The sequence below is a fragment of the Salvelinus alpinus genome, chromosome 3 (genome assembly GCF_045679555.1).
Source record: "Salvelinus alpinus chromosome 3, SLU_Salpinus.1, whole genome shotgun sequence".
In the NCBI taxonomy this organism is placed as follows: domain Eukaryota; kingdom Metazoa; phylum Chordata; class Actinopteri; order Salmoniformes; family Salmonidae; genus Salvelinus; species Salvelinus alpinus.
Window position 1 is genome coordinate 3,625,158 of NC_092088.1, and position 19,223 is coordinate 3,644,380.

Below are 19,223 nucleotides of genomic sequence, written 5' to 3' on the forward strand. Positions count from 1 at the left end.
GGAGTTGGTAGAGTAGATAAACTGATTCATCTATTCTGACCTTCATGCCTTTTATTTAACTAAGCAAGCCACAGTTAAGATGAAATTCTTATTTACAATGACGGCCTACACCGGCCAAACCCGGACGACGCTGGGCCAATTGTGCTCCGCCCTATGGGACTCCCAATCACGTCCGGATGTGATTCAGCCTGGATTCAAACCAGGGACTGTAGTGCCACCTCTTGCACTGAGATGCAGTGCCTTAGAGCGCTGCACCAGTCGGGAGAAGCTGCGCCACACGAGGACAACATTAAAGCTCTCGGAGCAGATGTTTGTAATTCCGTCTGACTGGATGCCCGAGCTGTTTAGCACATATTGTGCACTCGTCCATGATGTCGGAGAGCGACTGATAAGCCTCGAAATCAGGGATCCAGTGGACACACTCTCTCTCCGGTGGACACACTCTCTCTCCGGTGGACACACTCTCTCCCCGGTGGACACACTCTCTCCCCGGTGGACACACTCTCTCTCCGGTGGACACACTCTCTCTCCGGTGGACACACACTCTCTCTCCGGTGGACACACTCTCTCTCTCCGGTGGACACACTCTCTCTCTCCGGTGGACACACTCTCTCTCCGGTGGACACACTCTCTCTCTCCGGTGGACACACTCTCTCTCTCCGGTGGACACACTCTCTCTCTCCGGTGGACACACTCTCTCTCTCCGGTGGACACACTCTCTCTCTCCGGTGGACACTCTCTCTCTCCGGTGGACACACTCTCTCTCTCCGGTGGACACACTCTCTCTCCGGTGGACACACTCTCTCTCTCCGGTGGACACACTCTCTCTCTCCGGTGGACACACTCTCTCTCTCCGGTGGACACACTCTCTCTCTCCGGTGGACACACTCTCTCTCTCCGGTGGACACACTCTCTCTCTCCGGTGGACACACTCTCTCTCTCCGGTGGACACACTCTCTCTCTCCGGTGGACACACTCTCTCCGGGGCCCCTCTCCGGTGGACACACTCTCTCTCTCCGGTGGACACACTCTCTCTCTCCGGTGGACACACTCTCTCTCCGGTGGACACACTCTCTCCCCGGTGGACACACACTCTCTCCCCGGTGGACACACTCTCTCTCCCCGGTGGACACACTCTCTCTCCCCGGTGGACACACTCTCTCTCCCCGGTGGACACACTCTCTCTCCGGTGGACACACTCTCTCCCCGGTGGACACACTCTCTCCCCGGTGGACACACTCTCTCCCCGGTGGACACACTCTCTCCCCGGTGGACACACTCTCTCTCCGGTGGACACACTCTCTCTCCGGTGGACACACTCTCTCTCCGGTGGACACACTCTCTCTCTGGTGGACACTCTCTCCCCGGTGGACACACTCTCTCCCCGGTGGACACACTCTCTCCCCGGTGGACACACTCTCTCCCCGGTGGACACACTCTCTCCCCGGTGGACACACTCTCTCCCCGGTGGACACACTCTCTCTCCGGTGGACACACTCTCTCTCCGGTGGACACTCTCTCTCTCCGGTGGACACTCTCTCTCTCCGGTGGACACACTCTCTCTCCGGTGGACACACTCTCTCTCCGGTGGACACTCTCTCTCCGGTGGACACTCTCTCTCTCCGGTGGACACACTCTCTCCCCGGTGGACTCTCTCCCCGGTGGACACACTCTCTCTCCGGTGGACACACTCTCTCTCCGGTGGACACACTCTCTCTCCGGTGGACACACTCTCTCTCCGGTGGACACACTCTCTCTCCGGTGGACACACTCTCTCCCCGGTGGACACACTCTCTCCCCGGTGGACACACTCTCTCTCCGGTGGACACACTCTCTCTCCGGTGGACACACTCTCTCTCCGGTGGACACTCTCTCTCTCTGGTGGACACTCTCTCTCTCTGGTGGACACTCTCTCTCTCCGGTGGACACACTCTCTCCCCGGTGGACTCTCTCCCCGGTGGACACACTCTCTCTCCGGTGGACACACTCTCTCTCCGGTGGACACACTCTCTCCCCGGTGGACACTCTCTCTCCCCGGTGGACACTCTCTCTCTGGTGGACACTCTCTCTCTCTGGTGGACACACTCTCTCCCCGGTGGACTCTCTCCCCGGTGGACACACTCTCTCTCCAGTGGACACACTCTCTCCCCGGTGGACACACTCTCTCTCCAGTGGACACACTCTCTCTCCAGTGGACACTCTCCCCGGTGGACACACTCTCTCTCCGGTGTGCATTCGTTGTCACTCCTTGACTTCGAAGGCCAAGAGCTCTTGGATGTCCTGCTGCTAATCGGCCACAGATTGGTCACCCTCTGTTCCAGATGTGGTTCCAAGCTAATGACAATCCTGTCTTACAGCAGCACAGACTGGATTACAACCCTCAATAGCCGCAGAAGATTGCTGGTGACAGTTGGAGAAGGAGTGAAAGGATGGTGTGAAAGAACAGTTTGAAGAACGCCAGGAGAAGGACAGGTGCCTCTTGAAAAGCTACATGACGGAAAACAAGGGGTGAAACATAACAATTGCCCAGGTCAAACGTGGTGACATAGCTCCTTGGTGTTTGATTTTAATGACTGCCTTGGCCTCTTCAACCATTTCAGGTTCTGCCACCACCAGAAGGGTTGTGGGTCCAGTCTCCATATGGGTGACAAATCTGGGAAGAACGTCACCCATCATATGTGTTGCCACCACCAGAGGGGTTGTGGGTCCAGTCTCCATATGGGTGACAAATCTGGGAAGAACGTCACCCATCATATGTGTTGGCACCACCAGAAGGGTTGTGGGTCCAGTCTCCATATGGGTGACAAATCTGGGAAGAACGTCACTCATATGTGTTGGCACCACCAGAAGGGTTGTGGGTCCAGTCTCCATATGGGTGACAAATCTGGGAAGAACGTCACCCATCATATGTGTTGCTACCAACGCACCCCGTTTCAAAACAGTCACGTCCCTTGCTCGACGAATTGTGTTCTTCACTTGTGACAAGTTGCGAGGTTGGTACACTGGCATGAATGATGCATTTAGGGGCGGCGGTGGGTTATTGGTCATGAGTATACTTTGCCAGGTGTTTCAGTCATTCACCTGGTGATTTCATCTATAAATGAGGTCAGATGATCAGATGAAATCCCTTGCTTGCTGCTGTTGGCATGGGGGTGGGAGACAGAGGAATTGCACTAGGATACGTAACAAACACGGTGGGCTGCAAGCATAATGGACATAGAATTGTAGAATATGACAGATGTAGCCTATTGAATATCATTCTAGAATGTGACAGATGTAGCCTATTGAATATCATTCTAGAATGTGACAGATGTAGCCTATTGAATATCATTCTAGAATGTGACAGATGTAGCCTATTGAATATCATTCTAGAATGTGACAGATGTAGCCTATTGAATATCATTCTAGAATGTGACAGATGTAGCCTATTGAATATCATTCTAGAATATGACAGATGTAGCCTATTGAATATCATTCTAGAATATGACAGATGTAGCCTATTGAATATCATTCTAGAATGTGACATATTTTTAATTTCACCTATATTTAACCAGGTAGGCTAGTTGAGAACAAGTTCTCATTTACAACTGCGACCTGGCCAAGATAAAGCAAAGCAGTGCGACACAAACAACAACAGAGTTACACATGGAATAAATAAACATGGAGTCAATAATACAATCGAAAAAGTCTATATACAGTGTGTGCAAATGAGGTAGGATAAGGGAGGTAAGAAAATAAATAGGCCATAGTGGCAAAATAATTACAATATAGCAATTAAACACTGGAGTGACAGATGTGCAGAAGATGAGTGTGCAAGTAGAGATACTGGGGTGCAAAGGAGCAAGATAAATAAAATAAATAACAGTATGGGGGATGAGGTAGTTGGATGGGCTATTTACAGATGGGCTATGTACAGGTGCAGTGATCTGTGAGCTGCTCTGACAGCTGGTGCTTAAAAGTTAGTGAGGGAGGTAAGAGTCTCCAGCTTCAGTGATTTTTGCAGTTCGTTCCAGTCATTGGCAGCAGAGAACTGGAAGGAGAGGCGGCCAAAGGAAGAATTGGCTATGGGGGTGAGATATACCTGCTGGAGCGCGTGCTACAGGTGGGTGCTACTATGGTGACCAGCGAGCTGAGATAAGGCGGGGCTTTACCTAGCAAAGACTTATAGATGACTTGGAGCCAGTGGGTTTGGCGACGAACATGAAGCGAGGGACAGCCAACGAGAGCATACAGGTCGCAGTGGTGGGTAGTATATGGGGCTTTGGTGACAAAACGGATGGCACTGTGATAGACTGCATCCAATTTGCTGAGTAGAGTGTTGGAGGCTATTTTGTAAATGACATCGCCGAAGTCAAGGATCGGAAGGATAGTCAGTTTTACGAGGGTATGTTTGGCAGCATGAGTGAAGGATGCTTTGTTGCGAAATAGGAAGCCGATTCTAGATTTAATTTTGGATTGGAGATGCTTAATGTGAGTCTGGAAAGAGAGTTTACAGTCTAACCAGACACCTTGGTATTTGTAGTTGTCCACATATTCTAAGTCAGAACCGTCCAGAGTAGTGATGCTGGACGGGCGGGCAGGTGCGGGCAGCGATTGGTTGAAGAGCATGCATTTAGTTTGACTTGCATTTAAAAGCAGATGGAGGCCACGGAAGGAGAGTTGTATGGCGTTGAAGCTCGTTTGGAGGTTAGTTAACACAGTGTCCAATGGGCCAGATGTATACAGAATGGTGTCGTCTGCGTAGAGGTGGATCAGAGAATCACCAGCAGCAAGAGCGACATCATTGATATATACAGAGAAAAGAGTCGGCCCGAGGATTGAACCCTGTGGCACCCCTATAGAGACGGCCAGAGTTCCGGACAACAGGCCCTCCGATTTGACACACTGAACTCGATCAGAGAAGTAGTTGGTGAACCAGGCGAGGCAATAATTTGAGAAACCAAGGCTATCGAGTCTGTCGATGAGGATGTGGTGACAAATGTAGCCTATTGAATATCATTCTAGAATGTGACAGATGTAGCCTATTGAATATCATTCTAGAATATGACAGATGTAGCCCATTGAATATCATTGTAGAATGTGACAGATGTAGCCTATTGAAAAAAACTAACAAATACAGAAGTCAAGAAATTTTCTCAGGGACATTGTCAACTGAATTGATAAATACACACATAACGGTAAAGTGATTCACCTTGAGCTGGAATCAGCCAATGACTGGTTTGCTTGGTCTTCGCTGGCTGTTTCAGACAGGTCTAAATCTGATTGATTTGTTACATGTGTAGATCCATCTCCCTGGTTTGAATAATTGTCAGTCTTCTGAGATTTTAGACTGGACCAACGACCTAAGAGTTGAACACAATAATATGCTCCTGAATTTAAAATGTTTTGATGATCACAAATTAATGAATCTAAGTGGCAAAATTAGACTTAATAATACTGTCTTTACTAACTCTGTGCTGTAGCCTCGATCGACCCAATTGGCATCCTCAGGCCAAGTCGTATAGTAGCGAACAATGTTAGAATGTTCCAAGGTAGCCAGTGCTTTCACTTCACGATTTGCTTCTCTGTAAGAGACAGGATCATAATTACAACATGTAAATGAACAGTTGATAGTTGCTAATGAGCATCAACTATAGCATACAGAAGACACACAACAAGGTAAGAGGGATACACACCAGAGGTCGACCGATTAATCGGAATGGCCGATTGATTAAGGCTGATTTCAAGTTTTCATAACAATCAGAAATCGGTATTTTTGGACAACGATTTGGCTTTCATATGTTCTCATGTTATGATGAAGGAACTTAAACGTTAGCTTTCTTACATGGCACATATTGCACTTTTACTTTCTTCTCCAACACTTTGTTTTTGCATTATTTAAACCAAATTGAAAATGTTTCATTATTTATTTGAGGCTAAATTGATTTTTATTGATGTATTATATTAAGTTAAAATAAGTGTTCATTCAGTATTGTTGTAATTGTCATTATTACAAATATATATATATATAATTATTATTATTTTTTTTTTTTTTAAATCGGCCGAGTAATCGGTATAGGCTTTTTTTTGGTTCTCCAATAATCGGTTAATCCAATAATTGAAAAATCATAATCATTCGACCTCTAATAGACACTATTCATAACACGTTTCGGGGAAAAATAGGGATAGTAGCATCTTAGCCAATTACTGTATATATGAATGGACAAAGCTATTGATCACGTTACACCATTCATTCCTATGTGAAGACTCAATGGCGCATTGAAGCCAAATGAAGTCGGTTAAGATTGCGTCTCATGGAGACATAACATGCGCACTTTGAGCTACTTCTGTAAGTGACGTTGCAGGCTAGCTCAGTGCTGCCCCCTCTCATTGAGTAAGTCAAGTTGAAGGCCGACCGGGGTACTGCAGGCTAGCTCAGTGCTGCCCCCCCCCATTGAGTAAGTCAAGTTGAAGGCCGACCGGGATACTGCAGGCTAGCTCAGTGCTGCCCCCCCCATTGAGTAAGTCAAGTTGAAGGCCGACCGGGGTACTGCAGGCTAGCTCAGTGCTGCCCCCTCTCATTGAGTAAGTCAAGTTGAAGGCCGACCAGGGTACTGCAGGCTGACATTAGCAACTAAATGATTCTTACAACTTCCTCTGTGTGCAATTTTAAATTAAATCGGTTCAAGGACATCTGGTGTAGTAGAAGCAACTATTGGTAAACATAATTGTCTTTGAATTATGTTTTCCACATAGATTGCCATTTTTCCATTTGATTTGACTATAACGGAGATCCTGTTTTCCTGCTGCAGTACCACAGTCGGCCTTTAACTTTGTGGCTTCAACGAGGGGGCAGTCGTTCTCCTCTGGTCTTACCCCATATTCTGCACAATCTTCACGGCGTACGTTTTTCCATCCAATTTGTGTTGTGAGGGTAGCCTATGGTGAATGTTTTAATAGTGAGGGTAGACTATGGTGAATGTTTTAATAGTGAGGGTAGACTATGGTGAATGTTTTAATAGTGAGGGTAGACTATGGTGAATGTTTTAATAGTGAGGGTAGACTATGGTGAATGTTTTAATAGTGAGGGTAGACTATGGTGAATGTTTTAATAGTGAGGGTAGACTATGGTGAATGTTTTAATAGTGAGGGTAGACTAGGGTGAATGTTTTAATAGTGAGGGTAGCTTGTGAGGTAATATGCGTTTTTCTTCACAGGAGAATGGGATCGTAGTCCTCTGGGTCATCTAGGAACAGTTTGATTTAATAAAGAGCGGTCTACTTGGTGTGATGGAAATATCTGGATCATAACTGCAGAGAGAGATAGAGAGCGAGAGAGAGAGAAAGAGGGAGAGAGAGGGAGAGATTCAGTTTTGCTGTTACCATGTAAAAGAGCCCGAACAAAGCCAAACCTTAACCAAATACAGAAATACAGACACCATCAAAAAAACATGGTTAGCCAGAGGAGACTGGCATCACTGTGGGTCAGGAAGCCAGAGAGGACAGACTGGCCTCACTGTGGGCCAGGAAGCCAGAGAGGACAGACTGGCCTCACTGTGAGCCAGGAAGACAGAGAGGACAGACTGGAATCACTGTGGGTCAGGAAGCCAGAGAGGACAGACTGGCCTCACTGTGGGCCAGGAAGCCAAAGAGGACAGACTGGCCTCACTGTGGGTCAGGAAGCCAGAGAGGAGACTGGAATCACTATGGGTCAGGAAGCCAGAGAGGACAGACTGGAATCACTGTGGGTCAGGAAGACAGAGAGGACAGACTGGCCTCACTGTGGGCCAGGAAGCCAAAGAGGACAGACTGGCCTCACTGTGGGTCAGGAAGCCAGAGAGGAGACTGGAATCACTATGGGTCAGGAAGCCAGAGAGGAGACTGGAATCACTGTGGGTCAGGAAGACAGAGAGGACAGACTGGCCTCACTGTGGGTCAGGAAGCCAGAGAGGACAGACTGGAATCACTGTGGGTCAGGAAGCCAGAGAGGACAGACTGGCATCACTGTGGGTCAGGAAGCCAGAGAGGACAGACTGGAATCACTGTGGGTCAGGAAGCCAGAGAGGACAGACTGGCCTCACTGTGGGTCAGGAAGCCAGAGAGGACAGACTGGCATCACTGTGGGTCAGGAAGCCAGAGAGGACAGACTGGCATCACTGTGGGTCAGGAAGCCAGAGAGGACAGACTGGCATCACTGTGGGTCAGGAGCGATATACAGTTCTAAATCACCTGCCCCAAATATATACACTGCTCAAAAAAATAAAGGGAACACTTAAACAACACAATGTAACTCCAAGTCAATCACACTTCTGTGAAATCAAACTGTCCACTTAGGAAGCAACACTGATTGACAATAAATTTCACATGCTGTTGTGCAAATGGAATAGACAAAAGGTGGAAATTAATAGCAAGACACCACCAATAAAGGAGTGGTTCTGCAGGTGGTGACCACAGACCACTTCTCAGTTCCTATGCTTCCTGGCTGATGTTTTGGTCACTTTTGAATGCTGGCGGTGCTTTCACTCTAGTGGTAGCATGAGACGGAGTCTACAACCCACACAAGTGGCTCAGGTAGTGCAGCTCATCCAGGATGGCACATCAATGCGAGCTGTGGCAAGAAGGTTTGCTGTGTCTGTCAGCGTAGTGTCCAGAGCATGGAGGCGCTACCAGGAGACAGGCCAGTACATCAGGAGACGTGGAGGAGGCCGTAGGAGGGCAACAACCCAGCAGCAGGACCGCTACCTCCGCCTTTGTGCAAGGAGGAGCACTGCCAGAGCCCTGCAAAATGACCTCCAGCAGGCCACAAATGTGCATGTGTCTGCTCAAACGGTCAGAAACAGACTCCATGAGGGTGGTATGAGGGCCCGACGTCCACAGGTGGGGGTTGTGCTTACAGCCCAACACCGTGCAGGACGTTTGGCATTTGCCAGAGAACACCAAGATTGGCAAATTCGCCACTGGCGCCCTGTGCTCTTCACAGATGAAAGCAGGTTCACACTGAGCACATGTGACAGACGTGACAGAGTCTGGAGACGCCGTGGAGAACGTTCTGCTGCCTGCAACATCCTCCAGCATGACCGGTTTGGCGGTGGGTCAGTCATGGTGTGGGGTGGCATTCCTTTGTGGGGCCGCACAGCCCTCAATAAGCTCGCCAGAGGTAGCCTGACTGCCATTAGGTACTGAGATGAGATCCTCAGACCCCTTGTGAGACCATATGCTGACACATGCACATTTGTGGCCTGCTGGTCATTTTGCAGGGCTCTGGCAGTGCTCCTCCTTGCACAAAGGCAGAGGTAGCGGTCCTGCTGCTGGGTTGTTGCCCTCCTACGGCCTCCTCCACGTCTCCTGATGTACTGGCCTGTCTCCTGGTAGCGCCTCCATGCTCTGGACACTACGCTGACAGACACAGCAAACCTTCTTGCCACAGCTCGCATTGATGTGCCATCCTGGATGAGCTGCACTACCTGAGCCACTTGTGTGGGTTGTAGACTCCGTCTCATGCTACCACTAAAGCACCGCCAGCATTCAAAAGTGACCAAAACATCAGCCAGGAAGCATAGGAACTGAGAAGTGGTCTGTGGTCACCATCTGCAGAACCACTCCTTTATTGGGGGTGTCTTGCTAATTGCCTATAATTTCCACCTTTTGTCTATTCCATTTGCACAGCAGCATGTGAAATTTATTGTCAACCAGTGTTGCTTCCTAAGTGGACAGTTTGATTTCACAGAAGTGTGATTGACTTGGAGTTACATTGTGTTGTTTAAGTGTTCCCTTTATTTTTTTGAGCAGTGTATATCAATTAGAAACGTCTTCCCAAAATTCAAAATGAAAAGTTTTACATTCACAGAACAATCTAACAAAGAGAAACTTAGTGTACTTTTTGGGGAAAGGTCTGATGTTATAGAGTTGGTAGCACAGTATGTCACAGCTTGCCACTAGCTAAGGGAGGAAACATTGTGTACTATTTTTCTACGCTAATTATAAGTAATAGAATATATAAGTACCTGCAGTCATTTTCTATTTTGTTTGTGAAATTGGATACTAAACGTTGAACATTATTACATTTCTGTATCTTTTAGTTTAATTTGTTATATATATATTTTTTCCCTATGTGTGCCACATTCACAGACTTACCTCTTGTATTTAATAAGCTCTCATCCACAGCTTGCTTCATCCTTCATTTTCCACACTTTCTCTCCCAACTTTTCTGCCTTGCCGCTACTTTGCAGGTCATAAAGATGCTTATTCACACATTTTCGTGATTGGCCCAATTCTCTGGCAATTTGTTGCGCACTCATCCCTCTTCCATCACTCTTTGACATCAGCACCCTCCTTAGTTCCTCCTCTGTGATGCCAGGGGTCTCAGAAGGACTAGGCACTTGATCTGACTCTGGAACACTCACAGACCAGACTGGTGGAATGTCTGGTGTTACATAAAGACGTCCAGCTCTGTTTAAAGCGTACAGGACACTGTTTACATCCTTGGCCGTCTTCAGTCCAACAGCCTTCGCTATCTGGAGGGCAGTGGATCCTTGTTTCTTCACCTTTAAAAAGGTACATATTCTCTCCTTCAAGTCCAACTGGTCTCCTTGCTGGTTGTCGCAGGACATAGTCACTAGAATGTTGAAGCATGGGAGTAAAGGAACAAATTACAGACTTTAGCCAGTTGATGTTCAGTGAAAATGCCTGAGAAGCCGGTGTTTGGAGGGTATATTGGTACGTCGATGGCCGGCAAACCGTGCCAATATATCCTCCAAACACTGGCTTCGAAGCCATGATCACTTTTATAAAACGGGTTACCAACATGTTTAAATAATGATTGACATATTTTCATTAAAAACATTGAGGAATTTATTCATTCTATTTCATCCTTCCATAAGATATAGTCCCGACAAAAATCTAGGGTTGCTACCCAAGCCGGCTGGTCGTTCGTCCTATCGGTTCGGTTGCCAGAGCCAGTATTAAAGTCTTCGTGTTCTGTATCTATGGACGCGACCCAGACGTTCATTCTAAATATTCTATTGCCATACTGGCTGTCAACGTTCTTATCCCCTACTTGCTAGCTAGCCAACTACGGCTAATTTACAGTCAAACAGTGCAGACAGAATAACAAAAAAGTAGCTGCATTTGTTGAAGCTGTTTTCTAGTGACATTTATTTAGATACATCCATAACAATGAGCTAATGAGGCATGATTTCACCTGTCATAGAAAATGTGCTCTCTCGTCAGGACACTGTTGTTCAGAGGAGCTAGCCAACAACACAGCTAACACAATCACTTCAAACTGAAGGAGGAAAGACTGGAAACTAGCTGCACTTTGTTTCATTTGACCTGTTTTCTATTGCTATTTCTTTGTATATCTGCATAAAAATTATGCCGATTTGTTATTTCGACGGGCTGAGAAAACCTGCCTGCCTGTCTCATCCCTACTCCCGACACGCTCATAACAATGCATTTTCACTACTATTCGACAGCTGGAGATCGAATTTCAATATTGAAACAATGTTACAAATGTCGGACAGACAGACAGCAAGGTTATTACAAAACTCCCCTGTTGAAAACTAAATGTTAGTCTAAAAGAAATGTGAGATAATGTCTAGATGCTTTTTATAGTGGAGATCAAGTTTATAAATTGCCTGGCTGGGCTGATGAGACAGTGGAACAGAGTAAATAGGCATTTTAACGTCCTAGATTTAGGTGGTGGTAACTTGTGGAATAGACGCCGGCTGGAATGCGGTTTTAACCAATCAGCATTCAGGATTAGACCCACCCGTTGTATAAAGATACTTATTCACCTAAGTTTTGTGATTGGCCCAATTCTCTGGCAATTTGTGGTGCACTCATCCCTCTTCCATCACTCTGTGACATCAGCACCCTTCTCAGTTCCTCCACTGTGATGCCAGGGGTCTCAGAAGGACTAGGCACTCGATCTGACTCTGGAACACTCACAGACCAGACTGGTGGAATGTCTGGTGTTACATAAAGAAGTCCAGCTCTGTTTAAAGTGTACAGGACACGGTTTACATCCTTGGCCGTCTTTAGTCCAACAGCCTTCGCTATCTGGAGGGCAGTGGATCCTTGTTTCTTCACCTTTAAAAAGGTACATATTCTCTCCTTCAAATCCAACTGGTCTCCTTGCTGGTTGTCGCAGGACATAGTCACTAGAATGTTGAAGCATGGGAGTAAAGGATAAAGGAAACATGACAGACTTTAGCCAGGTGATGTTCAGTGTACAAGTTACAATTATGAAATCATTGTCATAAACTGTTGGAAGTTAGCCTGTTGGAACCAGCCTGATTGCTGCGCCAACTTAATAAGGGAAACTTAGAGATGTTGGCAATGAAGCCCTTTATCTACTTCCCCAGAGTCAGGTGAACTCTGGGTACCATTTGTAAGTGTCTGCATCCAGTATGAAGAACATTAGAGGTAGTTTCACTAGCCAATGCTAACTAGCGTTAGCGCAAAGACTGGAAGTCTATGGTATCTAATAGCAAGCTAGAAGTTACCATAGACATCCAGTCATTGCGCTAACGCTACTTAGCAACTTCCTCCAAACTGCACACAGACATACAAATGATATCCACGAGTTCATCTGACTCAAAGGAAGTAGTAGGGCTTCATTGCCAAAATCCGGAATGAAATAGAACGTTGAACGCAGCAAATCGGGCTGATTCCACCCATCAGTATGTTGGAAACCTCTGAGCATAAAATACACAGTTCATGCTTTTCAACCATAAATAATACAAACTGCTGAAAAGCAGTTATTCCTTTTACAAGTTATTACTACTACAAACAGCTATATACAGTTTAATGTATTTATTAATGTAATCAGTGTGAAACATGATGATTACTTGAGCACTATTTCTAAAATGGTCTCATAACTAACATATAGTTGCTAACCTATAGTAGCTAACCTATAGTAGCTAACCTATAACGTTAGTAGCAGCTAACCTATAACGTTAGTAGCAGCTAACCTATAGTAGTAGCTAACCTATAGTAGTAGCTAACCTATAGTAGCAGCTAACCTATAGTAGCAGCTAACCTATAGTAGCAGCTAACCTATAACGTTAGTAGCAGCTAACCTATAACGTTAGTAACAGCTAACCTATAGTAGTAGCTAACCTATAGTAGTAGCTAACCTATAGTAGCAGCTAACCTATAGTAGCAGCTAACCTATAGTAGCAGCTAACCTATAACGTTAGTAGCAGCTAACCTATAGTAGTAGCTAACCTATAGTAGCAGCTAACCTATAACGTTAGTAGCAGCTAACCTATAGTAGCAGCTAACCTATAGTAGTAGCTAACCTATAGTAGTAGCTAACCTATAGTAGCAGCTAACCTATAGTAGCAGCTAACCTATAGTAGTAGCTAACCTATAGTAGCAGCTAACCTATAGTAGCAGCTAACCTATAGTAGTAGCTAACCTATAGTAGCAGCTAACCTATAACGTTAGTAGCAGCTAACCTATAGTAGCAGCTAACCTATAGTAGCAGCTAACCTATAGTAGCAGCTAACCTATAGTAGTAGCTAACCTATAGTAGCAGCTAACCTATAACGTTAGTAGCAGCTAACCTATAGTAGCAGCTAACCTATAGTAGCAGCTAACCTATAGTAGTAGCTAACCTATAGTAGCAGCTAACCTATAGTAGCAGCTAACCTATAGTAGCAGCTAACCTATAGTAGCAGCTAACCTATAACGTTAGTAGCAACTAACCTACGGTAGAAGCTAACCTACGGTAGAAGCTAACCTACGGTAGAAGCTAACCTACGGTAGAAGCTAACCTATAGGATCACTCTAGCCCACAGCTGGCTACAGTATCCAACCGCGACATGGTCACCTGGTAAAGTCGTATTTCATATAAATAAACAGATAGGAACTGTACATTTATAGAAGTACTCACGTTAGGCCTACGTCGTATTTCATATAGATAAACAGATAGGGACTTTACATTTATAGAAGTACTAGGCCTACGTCGAATTTCATATAAATAAACAGATTGGAACTTTACATTTATAGCATTAGTAGGATTTCGTCTTACCTTCCAGATGAGATAAAATGACTTGCCGAATATTTTATTTTCGGTCATGTCTAGATGGGATCCAGCTTTTGTCCAATGTAGGTCAAAGGCAGATTTTTTTTGCATTTTAGCTAACGCTAACTCTTTTCCTAACCATAACCTAATTCCCATAGCCTGTCACGTTTATTCTCCTAACCTGCTGCGTAAATTCTCCTAAAACTGCTTTCGAAAAGTCAATTCTGACAAAAGCTGGATTCTTTCTAGCCATTACCTTACAACCCGGAAATGAGTTACGTCTGATTCGTTCAGCCATCCCTATGGCGAAAATGAATGGGTAGAGAATAGGGTTTAGGAATAAACACCGAAAATAAGGTCTGAGGTTAACACAGGTTTTGGAGATCTTATACTTATTTTTTTTATATGAGATAGGAGTCAGCTAACATGACCTTTATGAATTATGAAGACTTTATGTGCTTTTTTTTCTTTTATAACAATTTTTTTTTAAATTAACAAAAAGTTATGTTAATTGATAAACATTATCCCATAGAACAAAACGTATAATATGTCCTAGGGCTGTTTTTGTATTTTTTTTAGTAAACCTTTATTTTAAGAGCAAATTCTTATTTACAATGACAGCCTACCAAAAGGCAGAAGGCCTCCAGCGGGGACGGGGGCTGGGATTAAAAATACAAATAAATTAAATAAAAATATAGGACAAAACACACATCCCGACAAGAGAGACAACACAACACCACATAAAGAGAGACCTAAGACAACAACATAGCATGGCAGCAACAGATGGACAACAACATGATAGCAACACAACATGGCAGCAGCACAAAACAGGGTACAAACATTATTGGGCACAGACAACAGCATAAAGGGCAAGAAGGTAGAGTGTCCATGATTGAGTCTTTGAATGAAGAGATTGAAGAGGTATAGAGATGACCCGTTTACAGAAGAGTATAGAGTGCAGTGATGTGTCCTATAAGGAGCATTGGTGGCAAATCTGATGGCCGAATGGTAAAGAACATCTAGCCGCTTGAGAGCACCCTTACCTGCCATTCTATAAATTATGTCTCCGTAATCTAGCATGGGTAGGATGGTCATCTGAATCAGGGTTAGTTAGGCAGCTGGGGTGAAAGAGGACCGATTACGATAGAGGAAACCAAGTCTAGATTTAACTTTAGCCTGCAGCTTTAATATGTGCTGAGAGAAGGACAGTGTACCGTCTAGCTAGCCATACTCCCAAGTACTTCTATACCCTCAGAGGTAGTAATCACACCTGTGGGGAGAGGAACATTCTTCTAACCAAACCACATGACCTTTGTTATGGAGGTGTTCAGAACAAGGTCAACGCCATGCCCAAACTGGACGAGTCGCGTTCGCGAGCGTTGCAAAATAAATGTACACATACATGCTATCCAATCATTGCACCCAAACTGCTCGCGCGATCCAAAAAGCATCTGCGTTGCCAGGCGTTAAAATAGAAGTTGATTCTATTTGTGACGCAGAACGCACTGCAAGTCCTGCCTCTCCCATCTCCTCATTGATTTTTAGAAGCATATACCCACGTGATATCTTCTCATTGGTTATTAGCAACATATACCCACGTGGGTGAATGAAAGATGAACTGAGGTCGGTTGTGGTAATGAGGAGAGATTACTAGAAACAAACTCGGTTGACCCTTTTAGAGTAGAGGACCTTGTGCATTTCAGGTAAAATAACAACTCAATGTTTATATCCCAGGACAAATTAGCTAGCAACAGCAAGCTATGTAGCTAAATTTCCCTAAAAGCTTAATGTTTTTCGACCTGTCCTCAAATTAATATAATTGGTTCAGAGTTTGTTTTGATATTTCAACAAATCAATTTGTGCGCGTCCGGTTTAGGCATGGTGTAAGGGCAGAAAAAGCTTGTTGGACATTAAGAAAGCTTTTTTGTATAGAGTTTAACACACAATCAAGCGAGGGGCCAGCTGAGTATAAGACTGTATCATCGGCCTATAAATGGATGAGAGAGCTTCCTACTGCCTGAGCTATGTTGTTGATGTAAATTGAGAAGAGCTTGGGGCCTAGGATAGAGCCTTGGGGTACTCCCTTGGTGACAGGCAGTGGCTGAGACAGCAGATGTTCTGACTTTATACACTGCACTATTTGAGAGAGGTAGTTAGCAAACCAGGCCAAAGACCCCTCAGAGACACCAATTCTCCTTAGCCGGCCCACAAGAATGGAATGGTCTACCGTATCAAACGCTTTGGCCAAGTCAATAAAAATAGCAGCACAATATTGCTTAGAATCAAGGGCAATGGTGACATCATTGAGGACCTTTAAGGTTGCAGTGACACATCCACAACCTGAGCAGAAACCAGATTGCGTACCCGAGAGAATACTATAGACATCAAGAAAGCCAGTCAGTTGTTTACTGACACGTTTTTCCAACACTTTTGATAAACAGGGCAAAATAGATATAGGCCTATAACAGTTAGGAATCGCTTGATCTCCCCCTTTACATAAAGGACAAACTGTGGCTGCCTTCCAAGCAATGGGAACTTGCCCAGAGAGGAGAGACAGGCTTGGTGATTCGAGGGGCAGCAACCTTAAAGAAGAATGGTCTAAACCATCTGTCCCAGATGTTTTTTGGGGGGTCAAGTTTAAGGAGCTCCTTTAGCACCTTGGACTCAGTGACCGCCTGCAGGGAGAAACTTTGTAGCGGGGCAGGGGAAAAAGAGGGAGAAGCATCGGGGATAGTCGCATGAGAAGGGGTGGGAGATGAGGAAATGTTGGACGGGCAAGGAGGCATGGCTGAGTCAAATAGGAATCCTGACTTAATGAAGTGGTGATTAAAGAGCTCAGCCATGTTCTTGTTGTCAGTAACAACCACATCATCAACATTAAGGGACATGGGCAGCTGAATAGAGCAGGGTCTATTCTCCAGGTCTTTAATCGTTTTCCAGAACTTCTTGGGGTTAGACCCACAGAGAGAGAACTGCTCCATAAAGTAACTAACTTTGGCCTTCCGGATAGCCTGGGTTAGGAAGCCACATACCCTACTTATTTTCGTTGTTTATCCAAAAACGCCATTCATTTTCTCCATAGGATCTGTCCAAAGAACCATGACGGAGTTAGTGCCTACAAAAAGACGCCATTACTATTTCTCTAGTGTCCTGTAGACAATTTCGTTTTCGATTCGCCTGAAAACAGTACTGAACGTGATATGAGTGTCAGCCTGTGATTAGCCTGAACAGCTGCTAGTGGTCGCTATTGACCATATAAAATAAAGGCAAATAGCGCCACCTAGCGGCTGTTCAGGCTACCTCTTACTCTGCCATTATACATTTACATTTACATTTAAGTCATTTAGCAGACGCTCTTATCCAGAGTGACTTACAAATTATTTTAGGCAAATGTCCACTGTTATTACTTAGATTTGTCTATTTTGAGTTAAATGAAATTCCTGACTAACACATGCATTCTTATCAAATAGGGCTACCTGCTTTTCACAATCCCCAAATCCAGAACAAATACAGTATTCTATAGAGCTGTTATTACGTCAAACTCCCTTCCATCTCATATTGCTCAAATGAACAGCAAACCTGTTTTTGTTTGTTTTTTTAAGTCTGTATTATGTCATGTTTCATGTGGACCCCATGGAAAGTATCTGCTGCTTTTACAACAGCTAAAGGGGATCCTAATAAAATACCAATATTTTGTCAGTTCATGAAATGTATTTTAAAAAGCCCATCTAGTCAACAGTAAAAGCCTGAAACATTCATAACATTTCTGTCCATTTAAGAAAAGCACATAATGTATTACTTCTTGTTAATCTGCTTTATCTATCTATACTCATAGCTGTTAATAACTTCCTGTTGCATATCGGTTTCGTGGAATGATGTTCAGTTCAGTATCTTAATGCCTCATACCGTAGCCTACATAACAAACCGTAGCCTACATAACAGACCGTAGCCTACATAACATACAGTAACCTACATAACAGACCGTAGCCTACATAACAGTACATACCGTAGCCTACATAACAGACCGTAGCCTACATAACATACAGTAGCCTACATAACAGACTGTAGCCTACATAACAGACCGTAGCCTACATAACAGACCGTAGCCTACATAACAGACCGTAGCCTACATAACAGACCGTAGCCACATAACAAACCGTAGCCTACATAACAAACCGTAGCCTACATAACACACCGTAGCCTACATAACAAACCGTAGCCTACATAACAGACCGTAGCCTACATAACAAACCGTAGCCTACATAACAAACCGTAGCCTACATAACAAACCGTAGCCTACATAACAGACCGTAGCCTACATAACAGACCGTATCCTACATAACAGACCGTAGCCTACATAACAGACCGTAGCCTACATAACAGACCGTAGCCTACATAACAAACCGTAGCCTACATAACAAACCGTAGCCTACATAACAGTACATACCGTAGCCTACATAACATACGGTAGCTTACAGTACATACAGTAGTCTACAGTACATACCGTAGCCTACATAACAAACCGTAGCCTACATAACAGTACATACCGTAGCCTACATAACATACAGTAGCCTACAGTACATACTGTAGGCTACATAACAGTACATACCGTAGCCTACATAACAGTACATACCGTAGCCTACATAACATACAGTAGGCTACATAACATACTGTAGGCTACAGTACATACCGTAGCCTACATAACAGTACATACCGTAGCCTACATAACATACAGTAGCCTACAGTACATACAGTAGCCTACATAACATACCGTAGCCTACATAACAGTACATACCGTAGCCTACATAACATACCGTAGCCTACATAACAGTACATACCGTAGCCTACATAACATACCGTAGCCTACATAACAAACCATAGCCTACAGTACATACCGTAGCCTACCGCTTGGTACGCTTGGTAAACTAACACAATGGTTTCAACATGGGACTTGTACCCTTATAGTATGTCAACTGTTTCTTCATGGATACACAGGATCCTGCATTCATGACAAGTGGGAAACTACATTCAAATGAATGTAAGATATTAACATAGAGCTTCCTATTGGTTGATTCGGATACTATCAAGTGGGAAACTCAGGTATCATCTTTCAAATCAAATCATCAATACAAATTTTATTGGTCACATACACATGGTTAGCAGATGTTAATGGTCACATACACATGGTTAGCAGATGTTAATGGTCACATACA

General features: G+C 44.7%; 1 protein-coding gene across 3 annotated transcripts in view; it reads right to left on the minus strand.

Moving 5' to 3' along the window:
- Positions 1–19,223, minus strand: part of pkz (protein kinase containing Z-DNA binding domains) — a 39,452-nt gene that overhangs the window by 17,387 nt on the left and 2,842 nt on the right. For 2 of the 3 annotated variants that reach the window (XM_071391293.1, XM_071391295.1), the window contains exon 2: positions 11,774–12,139. In XM_071391293.1, coding sequence (XP_071247394.1) covers positions 11,774–12,139 — 366 coding nt within the window. Of the gene's footprint in view, positions 1–11,773; positions 12,140–14,016; positions 14,341–19,223 lie in introns of those variants that run through there. The other variant, XM_071391294.1, reaches the window with a different exon arrangement.